The sequence below is a fragment of the Triturus cristatus genome, chromosome 4_2, assembly GCF_964204655.1.
Source record: "Triturus cristatus chromosome 4_2, aTriCri1.1, whole genome shotgun sequence".
NCBI lineage: Eukaryota > Metazoa > Chordata > Amphibia > Caudata > Salamandridae > Triturus > Triturus cristatus.
This window is the reverse complement of record NC_140586.1, coordinates 146,544,322-146,562,789: the sequence shown is the minus strand read 5'-3', so window position 1 is coordinate 146,562,789 and position 18,468 is coordinate 146,544,322. Positions and strand designations below refer to the sequence as shown.

Genomic DNA, 18,468 nt, shown 5'->3' with positions numbered 1-18,468 from the left:
CTGCAGGTCGACAGATAACATCCAGTATTTAGTTTCTCGCCCAAGTGGAATCTGAGCCAGGGACAGCATTTTGAACTTTTCCTGCATGTGGAACCAGAATCAGATGTAAACCTCTGGGATTTGTTGTTTGCTGTTGTGGTTACTCTTGTGTCAAATATTGTTGACATTCTTAAAATGAAGCCTCAAAATCTTGGATAGTCTTTCATCTGTGATTGATGGCCAAGTGATTGTGCTTTGACTATCTTTTTGAATCATTCTAAAGCAGAATCTGCTTTTGCTCCAAAATAGCAAATGGTAAGTTGATGAGAGTATTCTGTACATCTCGTGAAAAATCTCAGGTTCTCAGCCATACATTAAAAATAACTGATATCGATGTGCCCTTAGGCCTTGCAAAAGAGTCAGCAGTAAAGCCCTGATTGTTTAATCTGTCTAGCCACAGTTTCAACATAATTAATTAGTTCAGAGAAGTTAGTTTGGATCTTCTGGGTACAATTTAGGACTGATATTTTAGGCTGAATCTAGCAGTTTATGAATATATCTGCCTAGGAGGCAGGTTGCATTCAGAGATTTAGGCGTCATGCTATACGATGAGAAAATCTTTTTGGCAGACTGTTCCATTATCTTAGACTCTCTGTCAGAGGGAGAAGAAGGAAAGGAACCCAGAGTACGTTTTGATGAGCAAGAACTACCAAACTCTCTGGAGATGGATGTGAAGATAGGCAGACTGGGTCTCCAGGAATGAGTTTGTAACATCTTGCTATCAATCTGGAGACCGAGGTAGGCGTGTCCCATAAAGCTAGGATGAGTTTTGTCAAAGCCTTATTAAAGGGTAGCAAAGGTTCTGAGGTTTGTGACATAAAATACGGAACCCCAGGAAATATGTGAGACTTCAATTCAGTGGTTGGGAGAGGTAAGAGTAGCAATTCTACTGCCTTGCGTATCACTGAGTGATAACATGTCACCTCTGGAGATGGAAAACCTGTTGGAGACAGGAGTTCCCACTCTGGGAATGTGTACCGAATGCTTGCTTCCCTTAAGCCCTTGAAGTCTGGGTCAAGTGGGAGCTGGTTATCCTTATCACCTACATCCTTCTGAGAAACATCGTCACCAAAGAAGAAACATTCATCCTCCAATAATCTTTGTTCTTGTCTTCGAGATCGATGAAGTTGTAATGGACATTGCAGTGGCTCTGTGATCAGTAGAGGTGCAGGTGGTGTCAACAGCAGCATCTGTGGCGAAGATTGGTTGCTGGTGGCGTTGACTGCAGCACTGATGGTTGCAGAGCCAGTAGCTGCGGTTGCGTTGTCGGTAGAGTCACTCTCCAATACAAATGGAAGAATCACCTGAGGCTGCATCATTTCTAGCGTTTGAGACGTGGGTGTTGGAGCCCGAGTCGACCAGGGCTAGTGGGCCAGCGGCATAAAAGGCAACAAGGGTGCTTGCTGTGGTATGGTGTTGGTATGCCTACTACGGAGTTCGCCAGTGGACCTATGGTGCTTGTAGGTACACCCGATGGTATCATGGCTCTATTAAAGATGCTGAACATGGTGTTGAAAAATTGGCTCAGATCTGTACCCAGAGTTGGAAAAGCAGGGTATGTGGTATCATCCTGGTGTCAAGGAAATGACGCACAGGAATTTACTGGATCTATTGGAGATAGTGCTGGAGGTGACATTGCAGGCACCGGAGCTGTTGGCACTGAGGACATCGGTCAGAAGGTGTCGTCGGAGTTGGCGGGGTGATTTCTTCTTGATCTTCATCCAATTGCAGTTGAGGGGTCACCAACATTGATACTTGTCTTTTGAAGACCTATGACAGGATTCATGACGGTACTTTTTAAAATGTTTTTCATCAAAGATCTGGAAGAGTGAGGTGATGGTGATATTGATTTTTGATGGGATTTTCATCAACTTCTTTTGTCATTTCATGCTCTGGCCATGAACAGTTTGACTTCTCCTTCCTTTCAGGCCTTTTGATGTATCTGCTGGCTGGCTCTACAGGTGTGGGCATCATGGTCTTGTCCCAGGCACCAAAGACAGATTTTATGAGGGTCAGTGATAGACATCTGACTCTCACAATCTCGACTTGACTGGAAGCTGAGCTTCATCGAAAGTGACAAGGCTCAGGAAAAGCTGCACCAAAAAGCTTTTATATTTAAAGATACATTGAAAAATCAACAGATCTCCTAAGGAGAGTTCAAGAGCTTCTTGATCTGCCGTGGAAAAAAAGGGAACTGGCGTCATTAAGCCAACAAGGTGCTTTGTGGCTACAGTGAATCACGTGGAGCCGTGTGCGAAGTCGTTCTGAAGCCGGTGTCCCCTATTGATGTGGGAGAACTGCTGAAAAGTTAATGGTCCAAGCTTGTATATGAGAATATTCAAAAGGTGAGGAATCTTCAAGTGGATGTATCCATCAGAAAAGGTCTCCCCCAGTCGTGCAAGAGACCATCCACCACCTCTGGATGGAGACACCATTCGTGATCGGCAAGACATTGATGGGGTTCCGCAAGCGGTGGAGGCATTGACGGCTGAGTTAACTCTCCGTGGCATTCAGAGAGCCTGCCAGGTGTTGTACCACAAGAAAAATGTACGGGCATACAATCCATGTCCAGAGTCGCAGGGCTTCTTGCCACTGGGTCCATGACCCCACTCCCCCCTGCTTGTTGCAATACCACATAGTGTTGGTGTTGTCAGTGAACCTCTGAACCAGCCTTTGCTTGATGGAAGGAAGAAAGGCTTTCAATGCCAGGTGAATCACTCTCAACTCCAACAGGTTTATGTGGAGCTGAGACTCCACCAGAGACCAGAGTTCTCTGATCTCCAACTCTCCCAGATGGCCGCCCCAACCCAGGAGTGATGCATCTGTCACTACTGTGAGCTCTGGTGGATAAGGGAGAGAGGTCTGCCGCTGACCCAATCATGGTTTGTCAGACACCACTGAATATGTTTTGAATTTTTCTCCTGTATCTGAACTAGTTCGGAGAGATTCCCCTGATGCTGTGCCCATTGGGACTTCAGGTTCTACAGCAGAGCCCATAAATGCTAGCTTGCAGGTGTTACCAGAAGGATGCAGGAGGCTATGAGGTCCAGTAGCCTCAGAGTCAGTCTCACCGAAATTCAGGCTAAAGGTTGAAACATCAGATTCATAGCCTGAATATCCTGGATTCGCCAATCCAGATGATAGGCCTGAAACTACACTGTGTCCAGAATGGCTCCAATGAAGGGGAGCATCAGAGATGAGGTGAGGTGTGACTCCGGCACATTGATATTGAACCCCAGCAAATGCAGGAGGTCCATCGTACTCTGGAGGTGGATGCTGACAGCCTGGGGTGAGCCTGCCTTCAACAGCTAGTCATCAAGGGAGAGGAAGACTGGAATGTCTGGCCTCTGTAGATGGGCTGCATCCACTGCCATCACCTTTGTGAACACCCAAAGGGCACTGGTAAGGTCAATGGGGAGTATACCAAACTGGTAAAGCTATTGGCCCACTGGGAACCACAGGTAATATCTGAGGACTGGCAGGACGGGTTTGTAAAAATAGGTGTCCTCCAAGTCTAATGCCACCATCAAGGATTAAGGGCCAACAGGACCTGAGCCAATGTGAGCATTTTGAATATCTCCTTTCTCAGTAAGTAGTTGAAAGGGCACAGCCTGGTATAGCATAACCTCTGTCCTTTTTGGCAACAGGAAGTAGCAAGAATAGCAACCACAACCTACTTCTGATGTGGCACCCTCTTAATGGGTCCTTTGGGAAAAAGAGCCCACACTTTTTGACGCATGAAGGAGAGGTAATCCTCTGTCAGCAAGTCTGAAAACAGTGGTATGGGTGTTAGAGTTTCTGTAAACGAGAGGGTGTGACCCTGCTGAACAATTTGGAGCATCAATTTGCCTGAGGTTACATACTGCTGTCAGAGGAGGTAGTGCTTGATCCTGCCACTGAACGGTTGCCCGTGATGGTGAGAATGTAAATTAAAGGGGTTTGGAGGCTGTGGCTGCTTGGGGTTGGATGACTGGGCAGAACTCTGGCCTTGGGTCCCGAGGGGCTCTTGGGAACTGTGTCCATGGCCACGAACTGACTGGGAGGCCTATTAGCCATGGTAGCTAGATGGGAATGGACACAGTTTGTAACCCTTACTGCAACCACTTAAGGGGTGAAAGAAAGAGTGTGGCTTGTGCGAGGCCATGGAGAGTCGCAGTGACAGGGTGGTGGCCCTGCTGTCCTTAAGATGAACTGAATGGTGGGTGACCTTTTCTACGCGGCCACTACTTCGGATTGCCGTTACTTCGGATCGTTAGTGCGCAGAAACCATTACTTCGCATGGTTTTACTGCGCATGACCGTTACTTAGCAGGATAGCCACATCGTTGTGTTTATTTAGGCGCTTCCGTTTCTAAAAACGTAGTACAGCTCTGAGGACGCAGGAAGCTGGAGCAGTGGAAGGTGATCCATGAGGAGAGAGAGGTAAGTGAAGCTGTGTGTACGGTTGTGTAGGTGTAGTGTAAAGTTGTGTATTTGGGTGTAGTCTATTGTATGGGGTCGGAAATGGTAGTGTAGGTGTAGTGTAAAGTTGTGTATTTGGGTGTAGTGTATTGTATGGGGTCGGAAATGGTAGTGTTTGGGAGTAGGGAACGGACTGGGGGTAGGGGCAGGGTCATGCTGGGGTTAGTGTTTTAGGGTTTAGGGTAGTGTTGTGGGGTTAGTGAAGTGTAGGGTAGTGTTTTAGGGTTTAGTGTAGTGTCAGGGTGTTGTGATGGGTGGTGAATGAGTGTAGGCACAGGAATAGAGGAATGTGTATGTTCGTGCAGGGGGTAGTGCTTTAGGGTTTAGGGTAGTGTAGTGGTGTTTCAGTAGAATAGGGTAGTGTAGTGTTTTAATGTATTGGTAGTGTTTTAGTGTTTTAGAGGTGTAAGGTAGTATGACACGTTATTCCGCATACCATTCTTATTACTAGGTAAGTTTTTACTTCGCATATATTAACACTTTCATTGTAATGGTATGCAAAGTAAAAACTTGCGTAGTAACGGTTATTGCTAAGTAATAACCGCGTAGTAATAGCATGCGAAGTAATGGCATGCGAAATAACGTCTCATATTGGAACCAAATCAGTCTTATCGCCAAACAGGTGAGTGCCATCAAAGGGCATGTCCATAAGGCATGTATGGATATCTCCCAAAAAGCCATTTGACCTCAACCAGGCAGGGCGATGCAGTGCCACTGATGAAGCACTCGCTCTGCCTAGTGATTAAGTTGTATCCATGCCGCATTGTATAGTTAACTGCTGTTGTTGTTAGACCTGGGCTTTTCTATCAACAAGCCCAAATCTCACCTGGTGCCCTCTCAGTGCATCCTGTTCATTGGGCAGTACTGGACAGCACATCGAGTTGAGCCTTCCCTCCTCTTCAGAGACTTCAAGATATTCAGGCTATATTTCTGATGTTTCAGAATGGAGTGGCCATTCCACTCCTGATGGTCATTCGTCTACTTGATCTGCTAACCTCCTGTATTCTGTTGGTCACCCATGCATCCTGGCATATAACAGCCCTCTAGTGGTGCCTTTAAAGGCAGTGGTTCCAACACAATGGAAATCTTCAAGCATCCATCAAGACCTCCAGGGATACTGTAGTAAACCTACAGTGGTGCATGGTAAACAACAACCTTTCTCAAGGAAATAAGTTTCAGCCTCCCATACCACTGACAACAGTAATTATGGATGCTTCCACTTTAGGGTCATGAGATCATCTGGAGAAATTGGAGATCAGAGGCCTGTGGTCTCCAAAAGAACACATTTTACACATCAACCTGCCGTAATTGCAGACAATATGTCTGGCTCTCAGGTCTTTTGGACCCTCATTTCGCGATCAGTCTGTCTAGGTCTTGAGGATTTTAGAAGTCATAGAAAATCAATTCAAAATATTACAGTGAAAATGCAGCACTGCGGTCAATGCGAAAAACCACTTGTGACAATCTGTCACCTGCAGCTCGAGTTACATTGTACCCTTGCAGGGGATGGGTGATGCAGGTCCCAGGACCAAGCCGTGAAAGTCAGTTTAATTTTACCTGGCCAATGAAGCCTGGGTGCCGAGTTGTCCTGGCTGTCCCTAGTGTTGAGTGGGAGCCACAGTAGTGCTGCCTTTGCCACTGAGATGGTGCTGCGGGGGAAAAAGATGCAAAAAGACAACAACAGAGTGATTTCTGATGTCGGTCAAAGGTCGGATGGAGTTCCCTCTTAATGCAGCATCGAGTAAAGGGGCCGGTTGCCGGACTGGGGACCAACAAGCCTTGGCAGCTGTAAGCAGGATAGAAAGTAACTCCTGTGTCCTGTGAGCCAGGGGCACAAAGTAGCTGCCTGTAACTTTGTGGAAGGCAGGACTACATTTCTCACAATGTACTAGACCATCTGTATTTGGACGATTCTCTTGGAGGACCCAATGGCCAGAGATTCTTTGGATCTGGTGTGTTGCTTTACCTGCAGTTTGCAAGGAACTAGAGTCACTAGTCCTGGGGAGTCTGAGGATGCTTCAGGCTTCCACAGGGGTCCCTCTGTCTGGGGGAACTGAGAGATAGCCTACGGCAAGTCTCAAACAGGCAGTTCCAAGAGCTTTGCCACAGGTGCAGGGTATCCCTCTTTTACTTTGTGCAAGCCTAGTTATCGCTGGTGCTGGTCTCTTCTTCTGTCCTCTTTATTGCAGGTTGTTCAGAACTGAGGTTCTGGTGACAGGGGGATCCCTTACATCCTAGATTTAGGGTAGTTAGGAGTGTGGAAGCTTGTAGCCAATGGGCAGCTAGTCCCTGCGCCTAATCTGCCCCTCAGGTGACCACATCCGGGGGTGTGAGTCCTCTTTTCTACCCAGACCCCTCTATTCTGCCTCTTCTAAAGATGGCAGAAATCGATATTTTGTGTACAGACCAGCCTGCTCACCCCAGAGGTGTGGCTATTCTTCTGGGGTTGTACACCTCCTTGACAAACTAATTTCTCACCTGTCCAGGTGCAAATGTGCCTGGGGGCAGGGGGCAGGGGGAGGGCTGTTTCCTTGACTGAAAAGGTGGTGCAGCCTTTGAAGCTCACCGTCTTGATGTGCCACATCACTAGTCTGGTTGGGAGAAGGGAGGTGTGACCTCTTTCCTGCCCAAGCCTTTGTTACTGACTCCTGGGAGTGATCATACTTGCTAGCAGGAGGTCAGAATCCTGTACTGGTGGCAGCAAGCGCAGGAAGCGCGGGCTGGTCATCCAGAGCACAGAGGAGCTGGGGCAACCAGGTGGGAAATCGCTAAAGCAGCAACCTGGGGCATGCCACATTACCCCGGGCACAAGGTTTGTATCAGGGGTGAGAAGGCACGTTGTTTCATGCCAAACATGGCATATTTCAGCGGTACTACAATGGAGCTGCCATCCTCGAGAATGCCCGGGTGGCAGCCCATGTTATGTTATGGACCGCTAACACTTATAGTGGTTTCCAATGGGGAATGCCCCTATAGGAACAAATAGGCTTGTACCGGTGGCCTAACGAAACTTGAGGGGGGCCCCCTGCAAAGTCCATGGAGGAGGTACCCTACGCACCAGACCCAGTGAGGAGCTCTCTGGCCAGGATGGGCCTGCCACCCATGCACAGGGCTGGAGGGGCCCCCCTGGAGCTCAGGGTCCCCCACACTGAGGTGGCTAATGTTGCAACTCTGGCTTACACTTATATGTCCTCACCCTTAATATAGTGCGGCCTGGGATCAGGTGGCCTTCTTCAGGGGATTCTGACATATATCAAAAATAGTGCATTGTATGTACCACACATGCTGAGGGCACAGTTGAGTTCATGCAGTTTATACTGCTCCTGCAGTCTGCAATGGCATGCCTGCTGCCAGTAGTTTACTTGGGTCACTCAGGGAGGCATAACACTGTGTTGCAGCTCTGGGGACCCTTTCTCCACCTATGTACCATATACTAGAAACTTAAGAGTATTTGTCAGTTTGGGACTACCAAGTCAAACATAACCGTTTTAGAATAAAGCACAGGCACTGGGGTCTGGGCAGCAGACTCCAGTGCACTATCAGAGTCATAACCATCAGCATTTGGAGCACAAAGTAGGGGGAGGGAGGAGGTGGCCATAAAAAAATAAATTCTACAATATTTAAAGCTGATGTTTGAGTGAAAAATCATGTGGCATGGGCAGACATCTTACAAATATAATAATCTTGATGCCAGGGACATTGTATCTATTGCAACTATGTAATACCCAAGTTCATGTATTTGAAATTGATAAAGCCTTTTTTACATTGCTACTGGCAATCCTGCCAGATGTACTGAAGTGATCACTGCTAGTAATCTTGCATATAGTGGCCACTAACTTAATCTTGTCTGGTGTGGTCATTGTTACATATTACAACACTAATAATATTAGTTTCTCAGAATAATTTTCATTGAACAGAAGAAGCTATCTTCTTTGAAGTGCTCGGCCCAACATGCTTCCTACTACTTCGCTATTAAGAGCAGTCTGCCTTGCTTGTCAATGATAAGGGTGTTGTATGTTGCACAAGATTTACCACAGACTATCCTTGTTATCTTGAAGACCTCCCTCCTCCCCCTTTTTCCTGTACTGGCTGCCTCCTCTTTTTGGACAGCAAGCTTGTCCATATATGCCCACTTGCCTGCTCTTGTCAGTCTTTTGACTGCTCTGTTTGCCTCTATGTAATGAATTTCTTTTTTGCTGTCCTCCTGTCTTCAATAACATTCCATGTGTCTTGTCTAAACATTCTTTCCTCTTACTTGGGCTTCGTTTGGTCCCCAGGCATGTTTTGCTGCTTCTCACATATATTGAAGAGACTTGTTCCTATTTCTGGTTTACTGCTTCTGTAACTGGCTCAGACTGATCTTTTCGTATCTGCCAGGAGTTGGAACCTTGCACTTGGCATTAAGAACTTTGGTCATTCTGTCAGTAGTTTCCTTGCGACTTTGACAACTGTCAATCATTCCTGTATCATGCAGTTGCTCTGATATACCTTGTGCCCAGAAGATTTAGTGGTTCTTGCTACCATTTCTGTAACAAATGCTTTTTATGGGACAAAGTTGTTAGCCTTGTACCCAACCCCCAACCTGGAGGACTAGTGAATTGTGCTTTGTCTGGTCTCTACCCTTTGACCTGTCTGGTTTGACTGACCATGTCAGGATGCTAAGCTCCCGCAGGCAAAGCTCTCCAGGTCACTGAGACACAGAATTAATTGACCACTACAAGGTGGCGACCCTCCAATATTTGTATGCATACTAAAATACAGAGACTTTGGGGACATTGTGCTATATTTTATAACCTCCCATGGAGTAGGGTTTGACTCTTTGACCACAGCTATCACCGGAGAAACAAACTATAGAAGTCTGTCATGCTAATGCAGCTTTGTATCTATTGTTGTGGGCCAGAGGGACTTGCTGTACTGAAGATTTTCGGTATGTAAACATGTAATCATAGCAGATTCTCTTTTCAAAACATCTTCACAAATGTATTGATTTTTGCTGTAGAAAGTTCTAATGAATAATTCCAGCAAGCATTTAAAAGTTTTTTCTTGTATCATGACATTTTCTGTTTTAGCAGAAAGCTGGAATGTGAAGAATATAAAAAAAAAAAATGGTACCTGTTTTTTCACATTCTCAATCTCAGAACGCAGTCTCAGAATGACACGGTTCAGCTCAGAGATCTCTGTCTTGGTGTTGCGTAGGTTATCACCATGTCTTCCAGCGGAGACTTGCAACTCTTCATACTGTACAAAAATAATACAAGTACGTCTGTCATTTTTACAAAAGATGAACAAAGAAAAGATATTACCTTTACCTTCAAATTGTGGTTCTATGGTATGTATAATTTTTAAAGGACTTACTAAATGAATGTGTCATATATATTGCAATACAGCAGGAATGATCACTATACCTTGCAGAGTGTATATCTAGATTGTGAAAGACAGAGAGACATAAGCATCTCATTCAGACTTAAGTTGCTGTAAGCATATGTTTCCATATATTGTCAATCAATGTAATGCAGTAAACCATAAACTGCTCAGTTCAACAATCACAAATAGTTTCCTACTTTGAATACACGAACGTTACAGTTCTGTGCCGCTAAGGATTCTATAATAAATCTACAGGTAATGTCGGTGTCAACAATTCTTAAACAATAGCACTTTAATTACTTACCTTAGTGTGGTACCACGACTCAGCTTCAATTCGACTTCTATTTGCAATGTCCTCATATTGAGCCTTGACTTCGGCGATGATGCTGTCAATGTCCAAAGATCGGTTGTTGTCCATAGAAAGTACGACAGAGGTGTCCGACATCTGAGAATGTATCTGGGCTAATTCCTATATGATTTACAATGACAGTCATAGTACATTTCAGACAAGTGTTTCAGACTATATGATAAAGCTATATTGCAGTTAAAACATTTTTTTTAAAGAAACATGTGGCTAAAGCACTTGGATATAGGATCATTCTCTCGTACTGGGTCTTTCGTATATTCAGCTGCCTTTGAATGACCCCTGAACTCTAAAGGTGTTGAGGGACTTGTAAGTTGTATTTATATGGTGGAATTTTATAAAATTACAAAATATCTGCTTGTCCATGGGCCAGGATGCTTTATAAAACTAATTGTCCTGTAAAGAATGAACTTGTCGCTTTGGTGCCTTGTAGAGAGGTGACAGATTATGGCAGTGTTCTCATTATGTCAGAGCTCGGAAATAGCCTATCGCATTATATTGTAGCAGGGTTTGAATTCTAGCTATGCCCTAATTTTTTCACCTTTCTGCAAATCCCCACACTGGGGCTTGAAGTGGCGGTAAGCAGTTGTTCCATGGTTGGTATGCCCTTTTGAATCTGTGCACAGCTACAAACTTGCATTTTCCAGGGTTTTCACCAATTCATCTGTTTTGTTTTGCCACACCGTGACAGGCAGAAGGGCAGAATCGAATTTTTTTCCAGAGTGTGAAAAAGGGGATGTAGGGAAAGTGAACTTGTAAACTCTCAGCAGGTTTTCACATGAGCAAATATACACATGCATATTTGGGCATGCTAAAATATAGTTCACAAACTTTTTGTCGAAGAAAAGTTCCAGGCCTACTTCTGTAGATTTTTGTGAATTAATTAAAGTCGTAAATCCGCACTAATGTAAGGGCATATAACATGAGTGCAATTTTGTGACTTTCTTTAAAATTTGGGAACTTAATTAGGTCTTGCATTGGGAAAGAACTTTTGGTTTTATTAAAATTGTGTATAACTACATATAATGTTAACTTCACTGTGAGTGACTGCATTCTACTCTTTCGCAATGGTGTAGAGCCAGAGACACTCCCATATATTGGGACCACATGTTGACATTTGACTACCATTGTTTTAATTGATTTTTCACTTTGGACGTGCATTTCGTGTCTCCTTAAAGCATCAGAGTGGGAGTGTAATGGCCTTGCCAGGAACAGAATGTGTGGAGTGTGCATTTGAAAACATGAGAGAGAGAAATGTGTGGAATGTTCTTCTCTGTCTTGGAGTGTAGTATTATAAGCAGGGATGCTCAAATGGGCATTATGGTGTACATTTGGAAATAAAGTGTGTAATGCTAAAGGGAGTGGTGCACTAATATGTATTATGACACATTGGAAAGTTTTATGAAGTTTTTACTATTGGCCTTGACATGCCCTCATGCCATCTTAAATTCTGACTCTGTCTAGCTTGAGCTTTGCACACACAAGCAGACCCCCAGATCTCTCAAGTTGTTTAGGCTAATCAATCTCAAGATTGTTTTCTGTATTTTTGGAGATATTTTCTTCTTTTTCAAGCTTCGGTAAGAAAAGGAGCTGGAACATGTGGGAGTGCAGAAGAATACATGAGAACTCCTTTGCCATGTTTGTGGGAGTTTGGCCAACTCCAGTAAGTTTCCTTGGTGCGGAGGAGGACTTCTTGGAAACTTCTATTACATTGAGATTATAAAACTGGGGTCTGTTGACTTGTAAAGCGGAATTTTGAACCTGACTGTAGGACGGACGTGTCTAATTCAGTGTAGCAGTTCCCGGCTTGCGGAGTCTCTTGTCTGCAGTGGTTATAATCATCTGATGTATTCTGTGTATATATCTTTCATGCTTTCCTTTGACAGGGTTTATTAATTGTGTCTGATTATTTGCATTTAACAGTTTTTATTTCTTGCAGTTGATGTCCGGTATTATTATCATTATTATCTGCTTGTAATTTATTCCATTCATTTAACAGTTGCACTTGCTTTATAAGTGTGTTATTATTGCTTGCACACATATTTATATATATATATATATATATTCACTGAAAAAACCATAGGTTTCACACATGTTATAGTTAGCTGGACATTTTACTGATAAAAAACCAATGAAATTCCCCCGTTATAGTTACTGTAGGCAACTATAACTCACGCGACCGTAATCCTCTGCTGATGCTAATACTGTATTTAGACACTTATTTGCCCATGTCTTCTTCCATTAAATTTTAGCTATACATATATTACAAATATTTTTTTTTCATAAAGACACATATGTCATCAGCAGAGGATTACGGTCGCGTGAGTTATAGTTGCCTACAGTAACTATAACGGGTGAATTTCATTGGTTTTTTATCAGTAAAATGTCCAGCTAACTATAACATGAGTGAAACCTATGGTTTTTTCAGTGAATTTGCAAGGTTTTTTTAAATGCTAATTCCTAACTATAACGTGTGTGAAACCTATGGTTTTTTCAGTGAATTTGTACGTTTTTTTAAATGCTAAGTTACTTTACGCCATTCGTGGCGTGCGCGCCCACTTAACGCAGTTCGTTACGTGCGCGCACCGTGCGCGCACAGTGAGCACGCGGTGCGCTTCGCGCACCGTGTGCCCACATTACGCTAGATGGGCCATGAACGCACGATGCGCTTCGCGCACCGTGCGCACATGGAGGACATATGATGAGCATCGTTGTGACAGGTAAAATATATGTTTTGCATTGCGCTTATAAGCCATGCACAAACGGTGGCCTGCGGGCACCATTTGCACATGGGGTGGGGAGAGTGTGGGTATTTTTTTTTTTTTTAATTGTTTATTACCGTACGCGTACGGTAAGCGTAATCGGCGAAATTTTCGAAAAAATTAAAATTGCCTTTTTTCACTTGGGGGATCGTTGGGGACTCCCTCGACATGGCTAGGTGCTTGGGAGCTGTCTAAACAGCCCCTTTACATGTTTTTGCCCTTTGTTTTTCAACCCCCTGTCAGAGTGCGAGAGAGAAAATGGCGGGCGCCACTTCCTGGTTTCGACCGATTCGAATGTTTACTAAGATCTAACGGCCAATCAGAATCGCGCTAGCGCACGTCACCGTACGCGTACGGTAAGCGCACGGTAAGCGCAATGTAATCTGGCTCAGATATATATATTGATTTAAAGGCTATTTTCTCAGAATCTACTGAACAGATTTACACCAAACCTACAAAAGGCACTTCCTTGACCTGTAGACTACCTCTCTGCCAAATTTCAAAGAACTCTGTTCAGCCGTTCGGGCTGTAGCTGTGTCTAAAGGTCCTATGGAAAAATGCATGGGAAAAACGCGTTTTGGGATCCCCCTTTTATCTCAGCCCCCGCTTGAGGAATCCCCCCGAGACTTTCAGGGTAGGAGCGGAGCATAGCGCCCCACCTATTTTGAAAATTTCGCGAGGATTTGTAGACCAGCGCCAAAGTTATTCCAAATAGAATGTTGCGGATTTCCTATGGAAACGTGGTCCTAACTATAACTATCTACTGGCGACCGCCAGTAGATAATATATATATATAGAGAGAGAGACCAAGTACATATTAGAACTGGATACCAAACAACCTAAGGGTCTCAATACCAGTGAAGATTTGCACACACATATCTATAAATGACCAGGTCATGATTTGTTTATAATTTGAAATTATGTCATCTATTTTATATATATTTATGTATTTAGCACTTTTTATCCAGTATATATGTACGTATTTATTTATTTATTTTTCTACGTATGTACCTATTGGGTATTTTTGTTATTTAAGTGTCTATGTTTAAGTATTGTTGATTTATTGATCTGTGAATTATCAACTTGTCTAATTTATACCGGGGGACTACTGAAATAAGAACTGAGCACCGTTATTTTGAATGCCAATAATAAGAGACATTTTACAACTTGTATATATTCCACTTTCAAAAACGTATGAATTTTCTTATATTTTTCTATATTTACATTTCACCAATTATGGTACATCTTAGAAAAGAAGAATATTAGGTAACTTAATGGGATTTTTTAGGTCGGAATGATTTTATATAAATTTTTATGTTGTATATATCATTTTGTGGGAACGAGCCTATAGATCTTTTCTCTAAATCAATTACCGAGTTGTTTTTCTCTTCTTCTTTTTCTTCTTTCTACTTCTCTTTTTCTCTTATTTCCGTCTTACAAACTGCATTAAGCAAACAGGCACCTTAACCCCTTCAGCGCTGCGCGGATTCCCCCGTGGTGCTGAAGGGTTCGAGCGCGGGCGGGGCCATGACGGAACGGTTCCGTCATGAGCACAGCTCAACCGATGCTCATGACGGAATCGTTCCGTCATGAGCATGGAAGGGGTTAAGGTATTTAGTATTGTCTATACATAGTAATTAGATTATATGCTAACTAGAGCTACATGCACTATCTTTATATATAAGATTTATCTTTGCACTTTTTTGCACATTTGCACATAACATTTACACATAGGGGTCTCGTTTATTTTACATATCGGGGGTAACTTTTTAAAGTAAGTAGTCACTTTATTTTTGCAACAATAGGTAATTCCAGATTGAGCTGGAACAATGGAATAACATACATAATATGCAGGATTTTACGGGAAAGCTTTTATACACATTGACAGAGATTGGTTTTCATAAATCCTATGAAATGACATATGCTCAAATTTTAACATGATTTTATATGCATTTTATGCTTTAATCAAAGTAATCATGACAAATAGAGCAGTATGTTTTCCATGTCTATTTTGTTGCACTATGCACTTTAAAAGGAGGCACTGCTGCCCTAGCGCTGTCATGTGATCAAGGCTGTTTGTTTCCGGCCGAAACGTGTCATGGCGACAAGGTGTTAGAACAATAAACATCACTGAAAGAAATTGGGTCTGCACTTGCCTTCTTCGAGCAGAAAGGATATTGACAGGCAAGCGTGTGAATATATATATATATATATATATATATATATATATATATATATATATATTTTCACTGAAAATACCATAGGTTTCACACACGTTATAGTTAGGAATTAACATTTAAAAAACCGTTGAAATTCACTTAAAAAACCATAGGTTTCACACATGTTATAGTTAGCTGGACATTTCACTCGAAAAAAACCAATGAAATTCTCCCGTTATAGTTAGTTCAGGCAACTATAACTCACGCGACCACAATCCACTGCTGATGACGTCAGATATTACATCACTGTATTTAGACACTTATTTAGCCATTTATTCTTCCATTTACCTTTATCTATACATATATTACAAATATTTATTTTACAGAAAGACACATATGTCATCAGTGATGTAATATCTGACGTCATCAGCAGTGGATTGCGGTCGCGTGAGTTATAGTTGCCTGAACTAACTATAATGGGGGAATTTCATTGTTTTTTTTCAAGGATGATGTCATCAGTGATGTCATTTGAGATGTCATCAGTGATGTCATGAGTGATGTCCCTGACCATGTCATGAGTGATGTAATATGTGATGTCATCAGCAGTGCATTGCGGGCACGCAAGTTATAGTTAGCTGAACTAACTATTTCGGGGGAATTTCAATAGTTTTGCTAACTATAACGCCCCTGAAACCTATGGTTTTTTCAGTGAATTTCAAAGGTTTTTTAAATGCTAATTCCTAACTATAACGTGCCTGAAACCTATGGTTTTTTCAGTGAATTTCAAAAGTTTTTTAAATGCTAATTTCTAACTATGCCTACAGAGATAGGACATGTGAAGAAAGAAGAAAAAACGCACAGAAAGAAAAAAAAGAAATGCAGAAAGAAGCAACAGAAGTCTTCAAAGACAAAGTAAAGTGCAGGAAGAAGGATAACAGGCAGAAAGAACAAACAGAAGAGCAGAAAGAAGCCTTGTTGCAAAATCATCCTGTACCCTCAACTTTTTCAGACGGATACTGGTGGTAACCGAGTCTGACTAACCAGTCCTAGAGCCAGTGATATGTTAAAAGACACTCAGAATACAGTGAAAACACCTACATACACTAGGGAACACTATGCATTGGGGTCCCCCTGTGATCAGCATGACCTCCTCTGTAAGCCCCTAGTATATAATAGGGCAGAGGATTAAAACTACCTCTTACAATGTGCCAAAGGGCTTGTTTGCACATGTCACCTCAGGCCCCGTCCCCTCACTTCCCCACTGTGTAAACACGCCCTGTGGCCGTTTTAAGTTGGGAGATTAAGTCCCCTTGAATCCTGAGGATCCCTAGGGGCAAAATAGCCCACTAGGTATGTCCAGTAAGCGCCATTGCAGAGAGGTGTAAAAAGGGGCACGGCCTGCACCACCTCTCTGCAACGCAGATCAGTGGCGCTTACTGGAAGCACCTGGTGGGCTAGTTGGCCCCCAGGGTCCCTCAGGATTGAAAGGGAATTATTTCCCCAACTTAAAACGCGCCACAGGGCGTGTTTGCACATGTCACCTCAGACCCCGTTCCCTCCCTTCACCACTGTGTAAACGCGCCCTGTGGCCGTTCTAAGTTGAGAGATTAAGTCCCCTTGAATCCTAAGGGTCCCTAGGGTCAAACTAGCCCACTAGGTACCTCTAGTAAGCGCCACTGAGCTGCGTTGCATAGAGGTGTAAAAAGGGGCATGGCCTCAGAACACCTGTCTGCAACGCAGCTCCCTGGCGCATACTGAAGATACCTGTTGGGCTAGTTGGCCCTCAGGGAACTTCAGTATTGAAGGGGGATTAATTCCCCAACTAACAACTGGCCAGGGGGCGCGTTTGCAGTGTGCTGCAAGGAGGGGGCGTGGCCTCCGGCGCGATGTCGGTCTTTTTTTTTTTTTTTAAGAAGGAGGGCTGTGTTGCCCCCCTTCCTTTCCTAATTTACTGGCCCTGGGGACCCCATCCCCTAGGGCCTGCACCCTAAGTTTTTTTTGTTGAAAAAAATAAATTTGGCCCTCCCAAGGCCTTAATCGGCCCCGGGGTCCCGAACCCCCGGGTCATGGCCTTTTTTAAAAAAAAATTATTTAGGAGGGGGCTGCGTTGCCCCCCTCCTCAGGCCACTTATGGCCCCGGGGACCCCATCCCCCGGGGCCAGCCTTTGTTTTTTATTATTTTAAAAAAATATATGTTTATAGAAACACCTAGGACATGCTGGACAAACCGTATGTACCTATCACCATGACGATTTGTGTGATATTCATTAAAAGGCGACTATGCATAGAATGAATCCACATGGAATGTATTTACACTGCTAGTGAAGCTCTGACGTATCTGATGCCCTACCGTGCCTAATCCCGGCGCCCCCGCCGGTGGGCACTCTCCAAGTAGACACCCTTGTTGTTTATTTATACAAACATGGGTAGCTATTGACGGGCACATTTAATATACACGCACACCAAGCCATTCAAAGGGGATTCGACAAAAATTCGACCAACCTATGCAAGAAACCCCCCTCACGGGTAATAAAACACACATCCACCGCCGGATGTGTAATACTTTTTATTTTACTCTCTGGAAAGGAGACGAACCTCACTTGAGAGTCACAGCGTGCTCCTGGCTGAGCCCAATGCTGTGTTACACCCACCAGAGCCCGCCGAATGCCTCACACCTCTGTGTTGTATTCCACCAGCTAGTGCTTATGCTATGACACTCTCTAGCCCATGTGCACTGTAACACCACCTGTGAATATGTCATGCCACACTTGCCTTCGCACGGGTTATATTGCCCCATCTAACGTGCCTTCCTCGATACCTATGTTATAACGCACAGCGCTATGCCATACATATTACAATCTGGGATCCATATCTTTGTTACAGTGCATATGCAATGTTACACTCCCCAGCACATATTTTATATTACAACTTTAGAGACTAGTTAGGTTACACAACACTGCCCTCTGCATATTACACTCCAAGGCGCATATCGCATAGCACGCGCTAGTGCCGGTGCTATCTCGCGCTCTCCAATGAATCTGTCATTGCGCACAATGTATTGCATATTATATTTCACGCCCCGGTTCATCTTATATCACACTTTTTGGTGCATAGTTTATACCATATACTATATCTAGTTTTCATTTTCAATCGTGCTCTCAGGACTATGTTCTATATAACACTGCGTCCACCTACCCTTTTCACGGACATTACATTTTGCGATGGGGGGTGGAGGGTCAGGGGGTGTTTCTGCCAAGTGAGCCCGGAGTCACAGTCACAAACGTCCTCTTCTTCCTGAATAAAAGTGAGATTATGCTGCA

At 43.6% G+C, this 18,468-nt stretch overlaps 1 protein-coding gene across 1 annotated transcript in view; it reads right to left on the bottom strand.

The window, feature by feature from the left end:
- LOC146833198 (keratin, type II cytoskeletal cochleal-like) overlaps nucleotides 1-18,468 on the bottom strand; it is a 680,914-nt gene that overhangs the window by 286,125 nt on the left and 376,321 nt on the right. The window contains exons 5-6 of the mRNA XM_085600860.1: nucleotides 10,168-10,332; nucleotides 9,612-9,737 (exon numbers count right to left, since the gene is read on the bottom strand). Coding sequence (XP_085456986.1) covers nucleotides 9,612-9,737; nucleotides 10,168-10,332 — 291 coding nt within the window. The remainder of the gene's footprint in view (nucleotides 1-9,611; nucleotides 9,738-10,167; nucleotides 10,333-18,468) is intronic.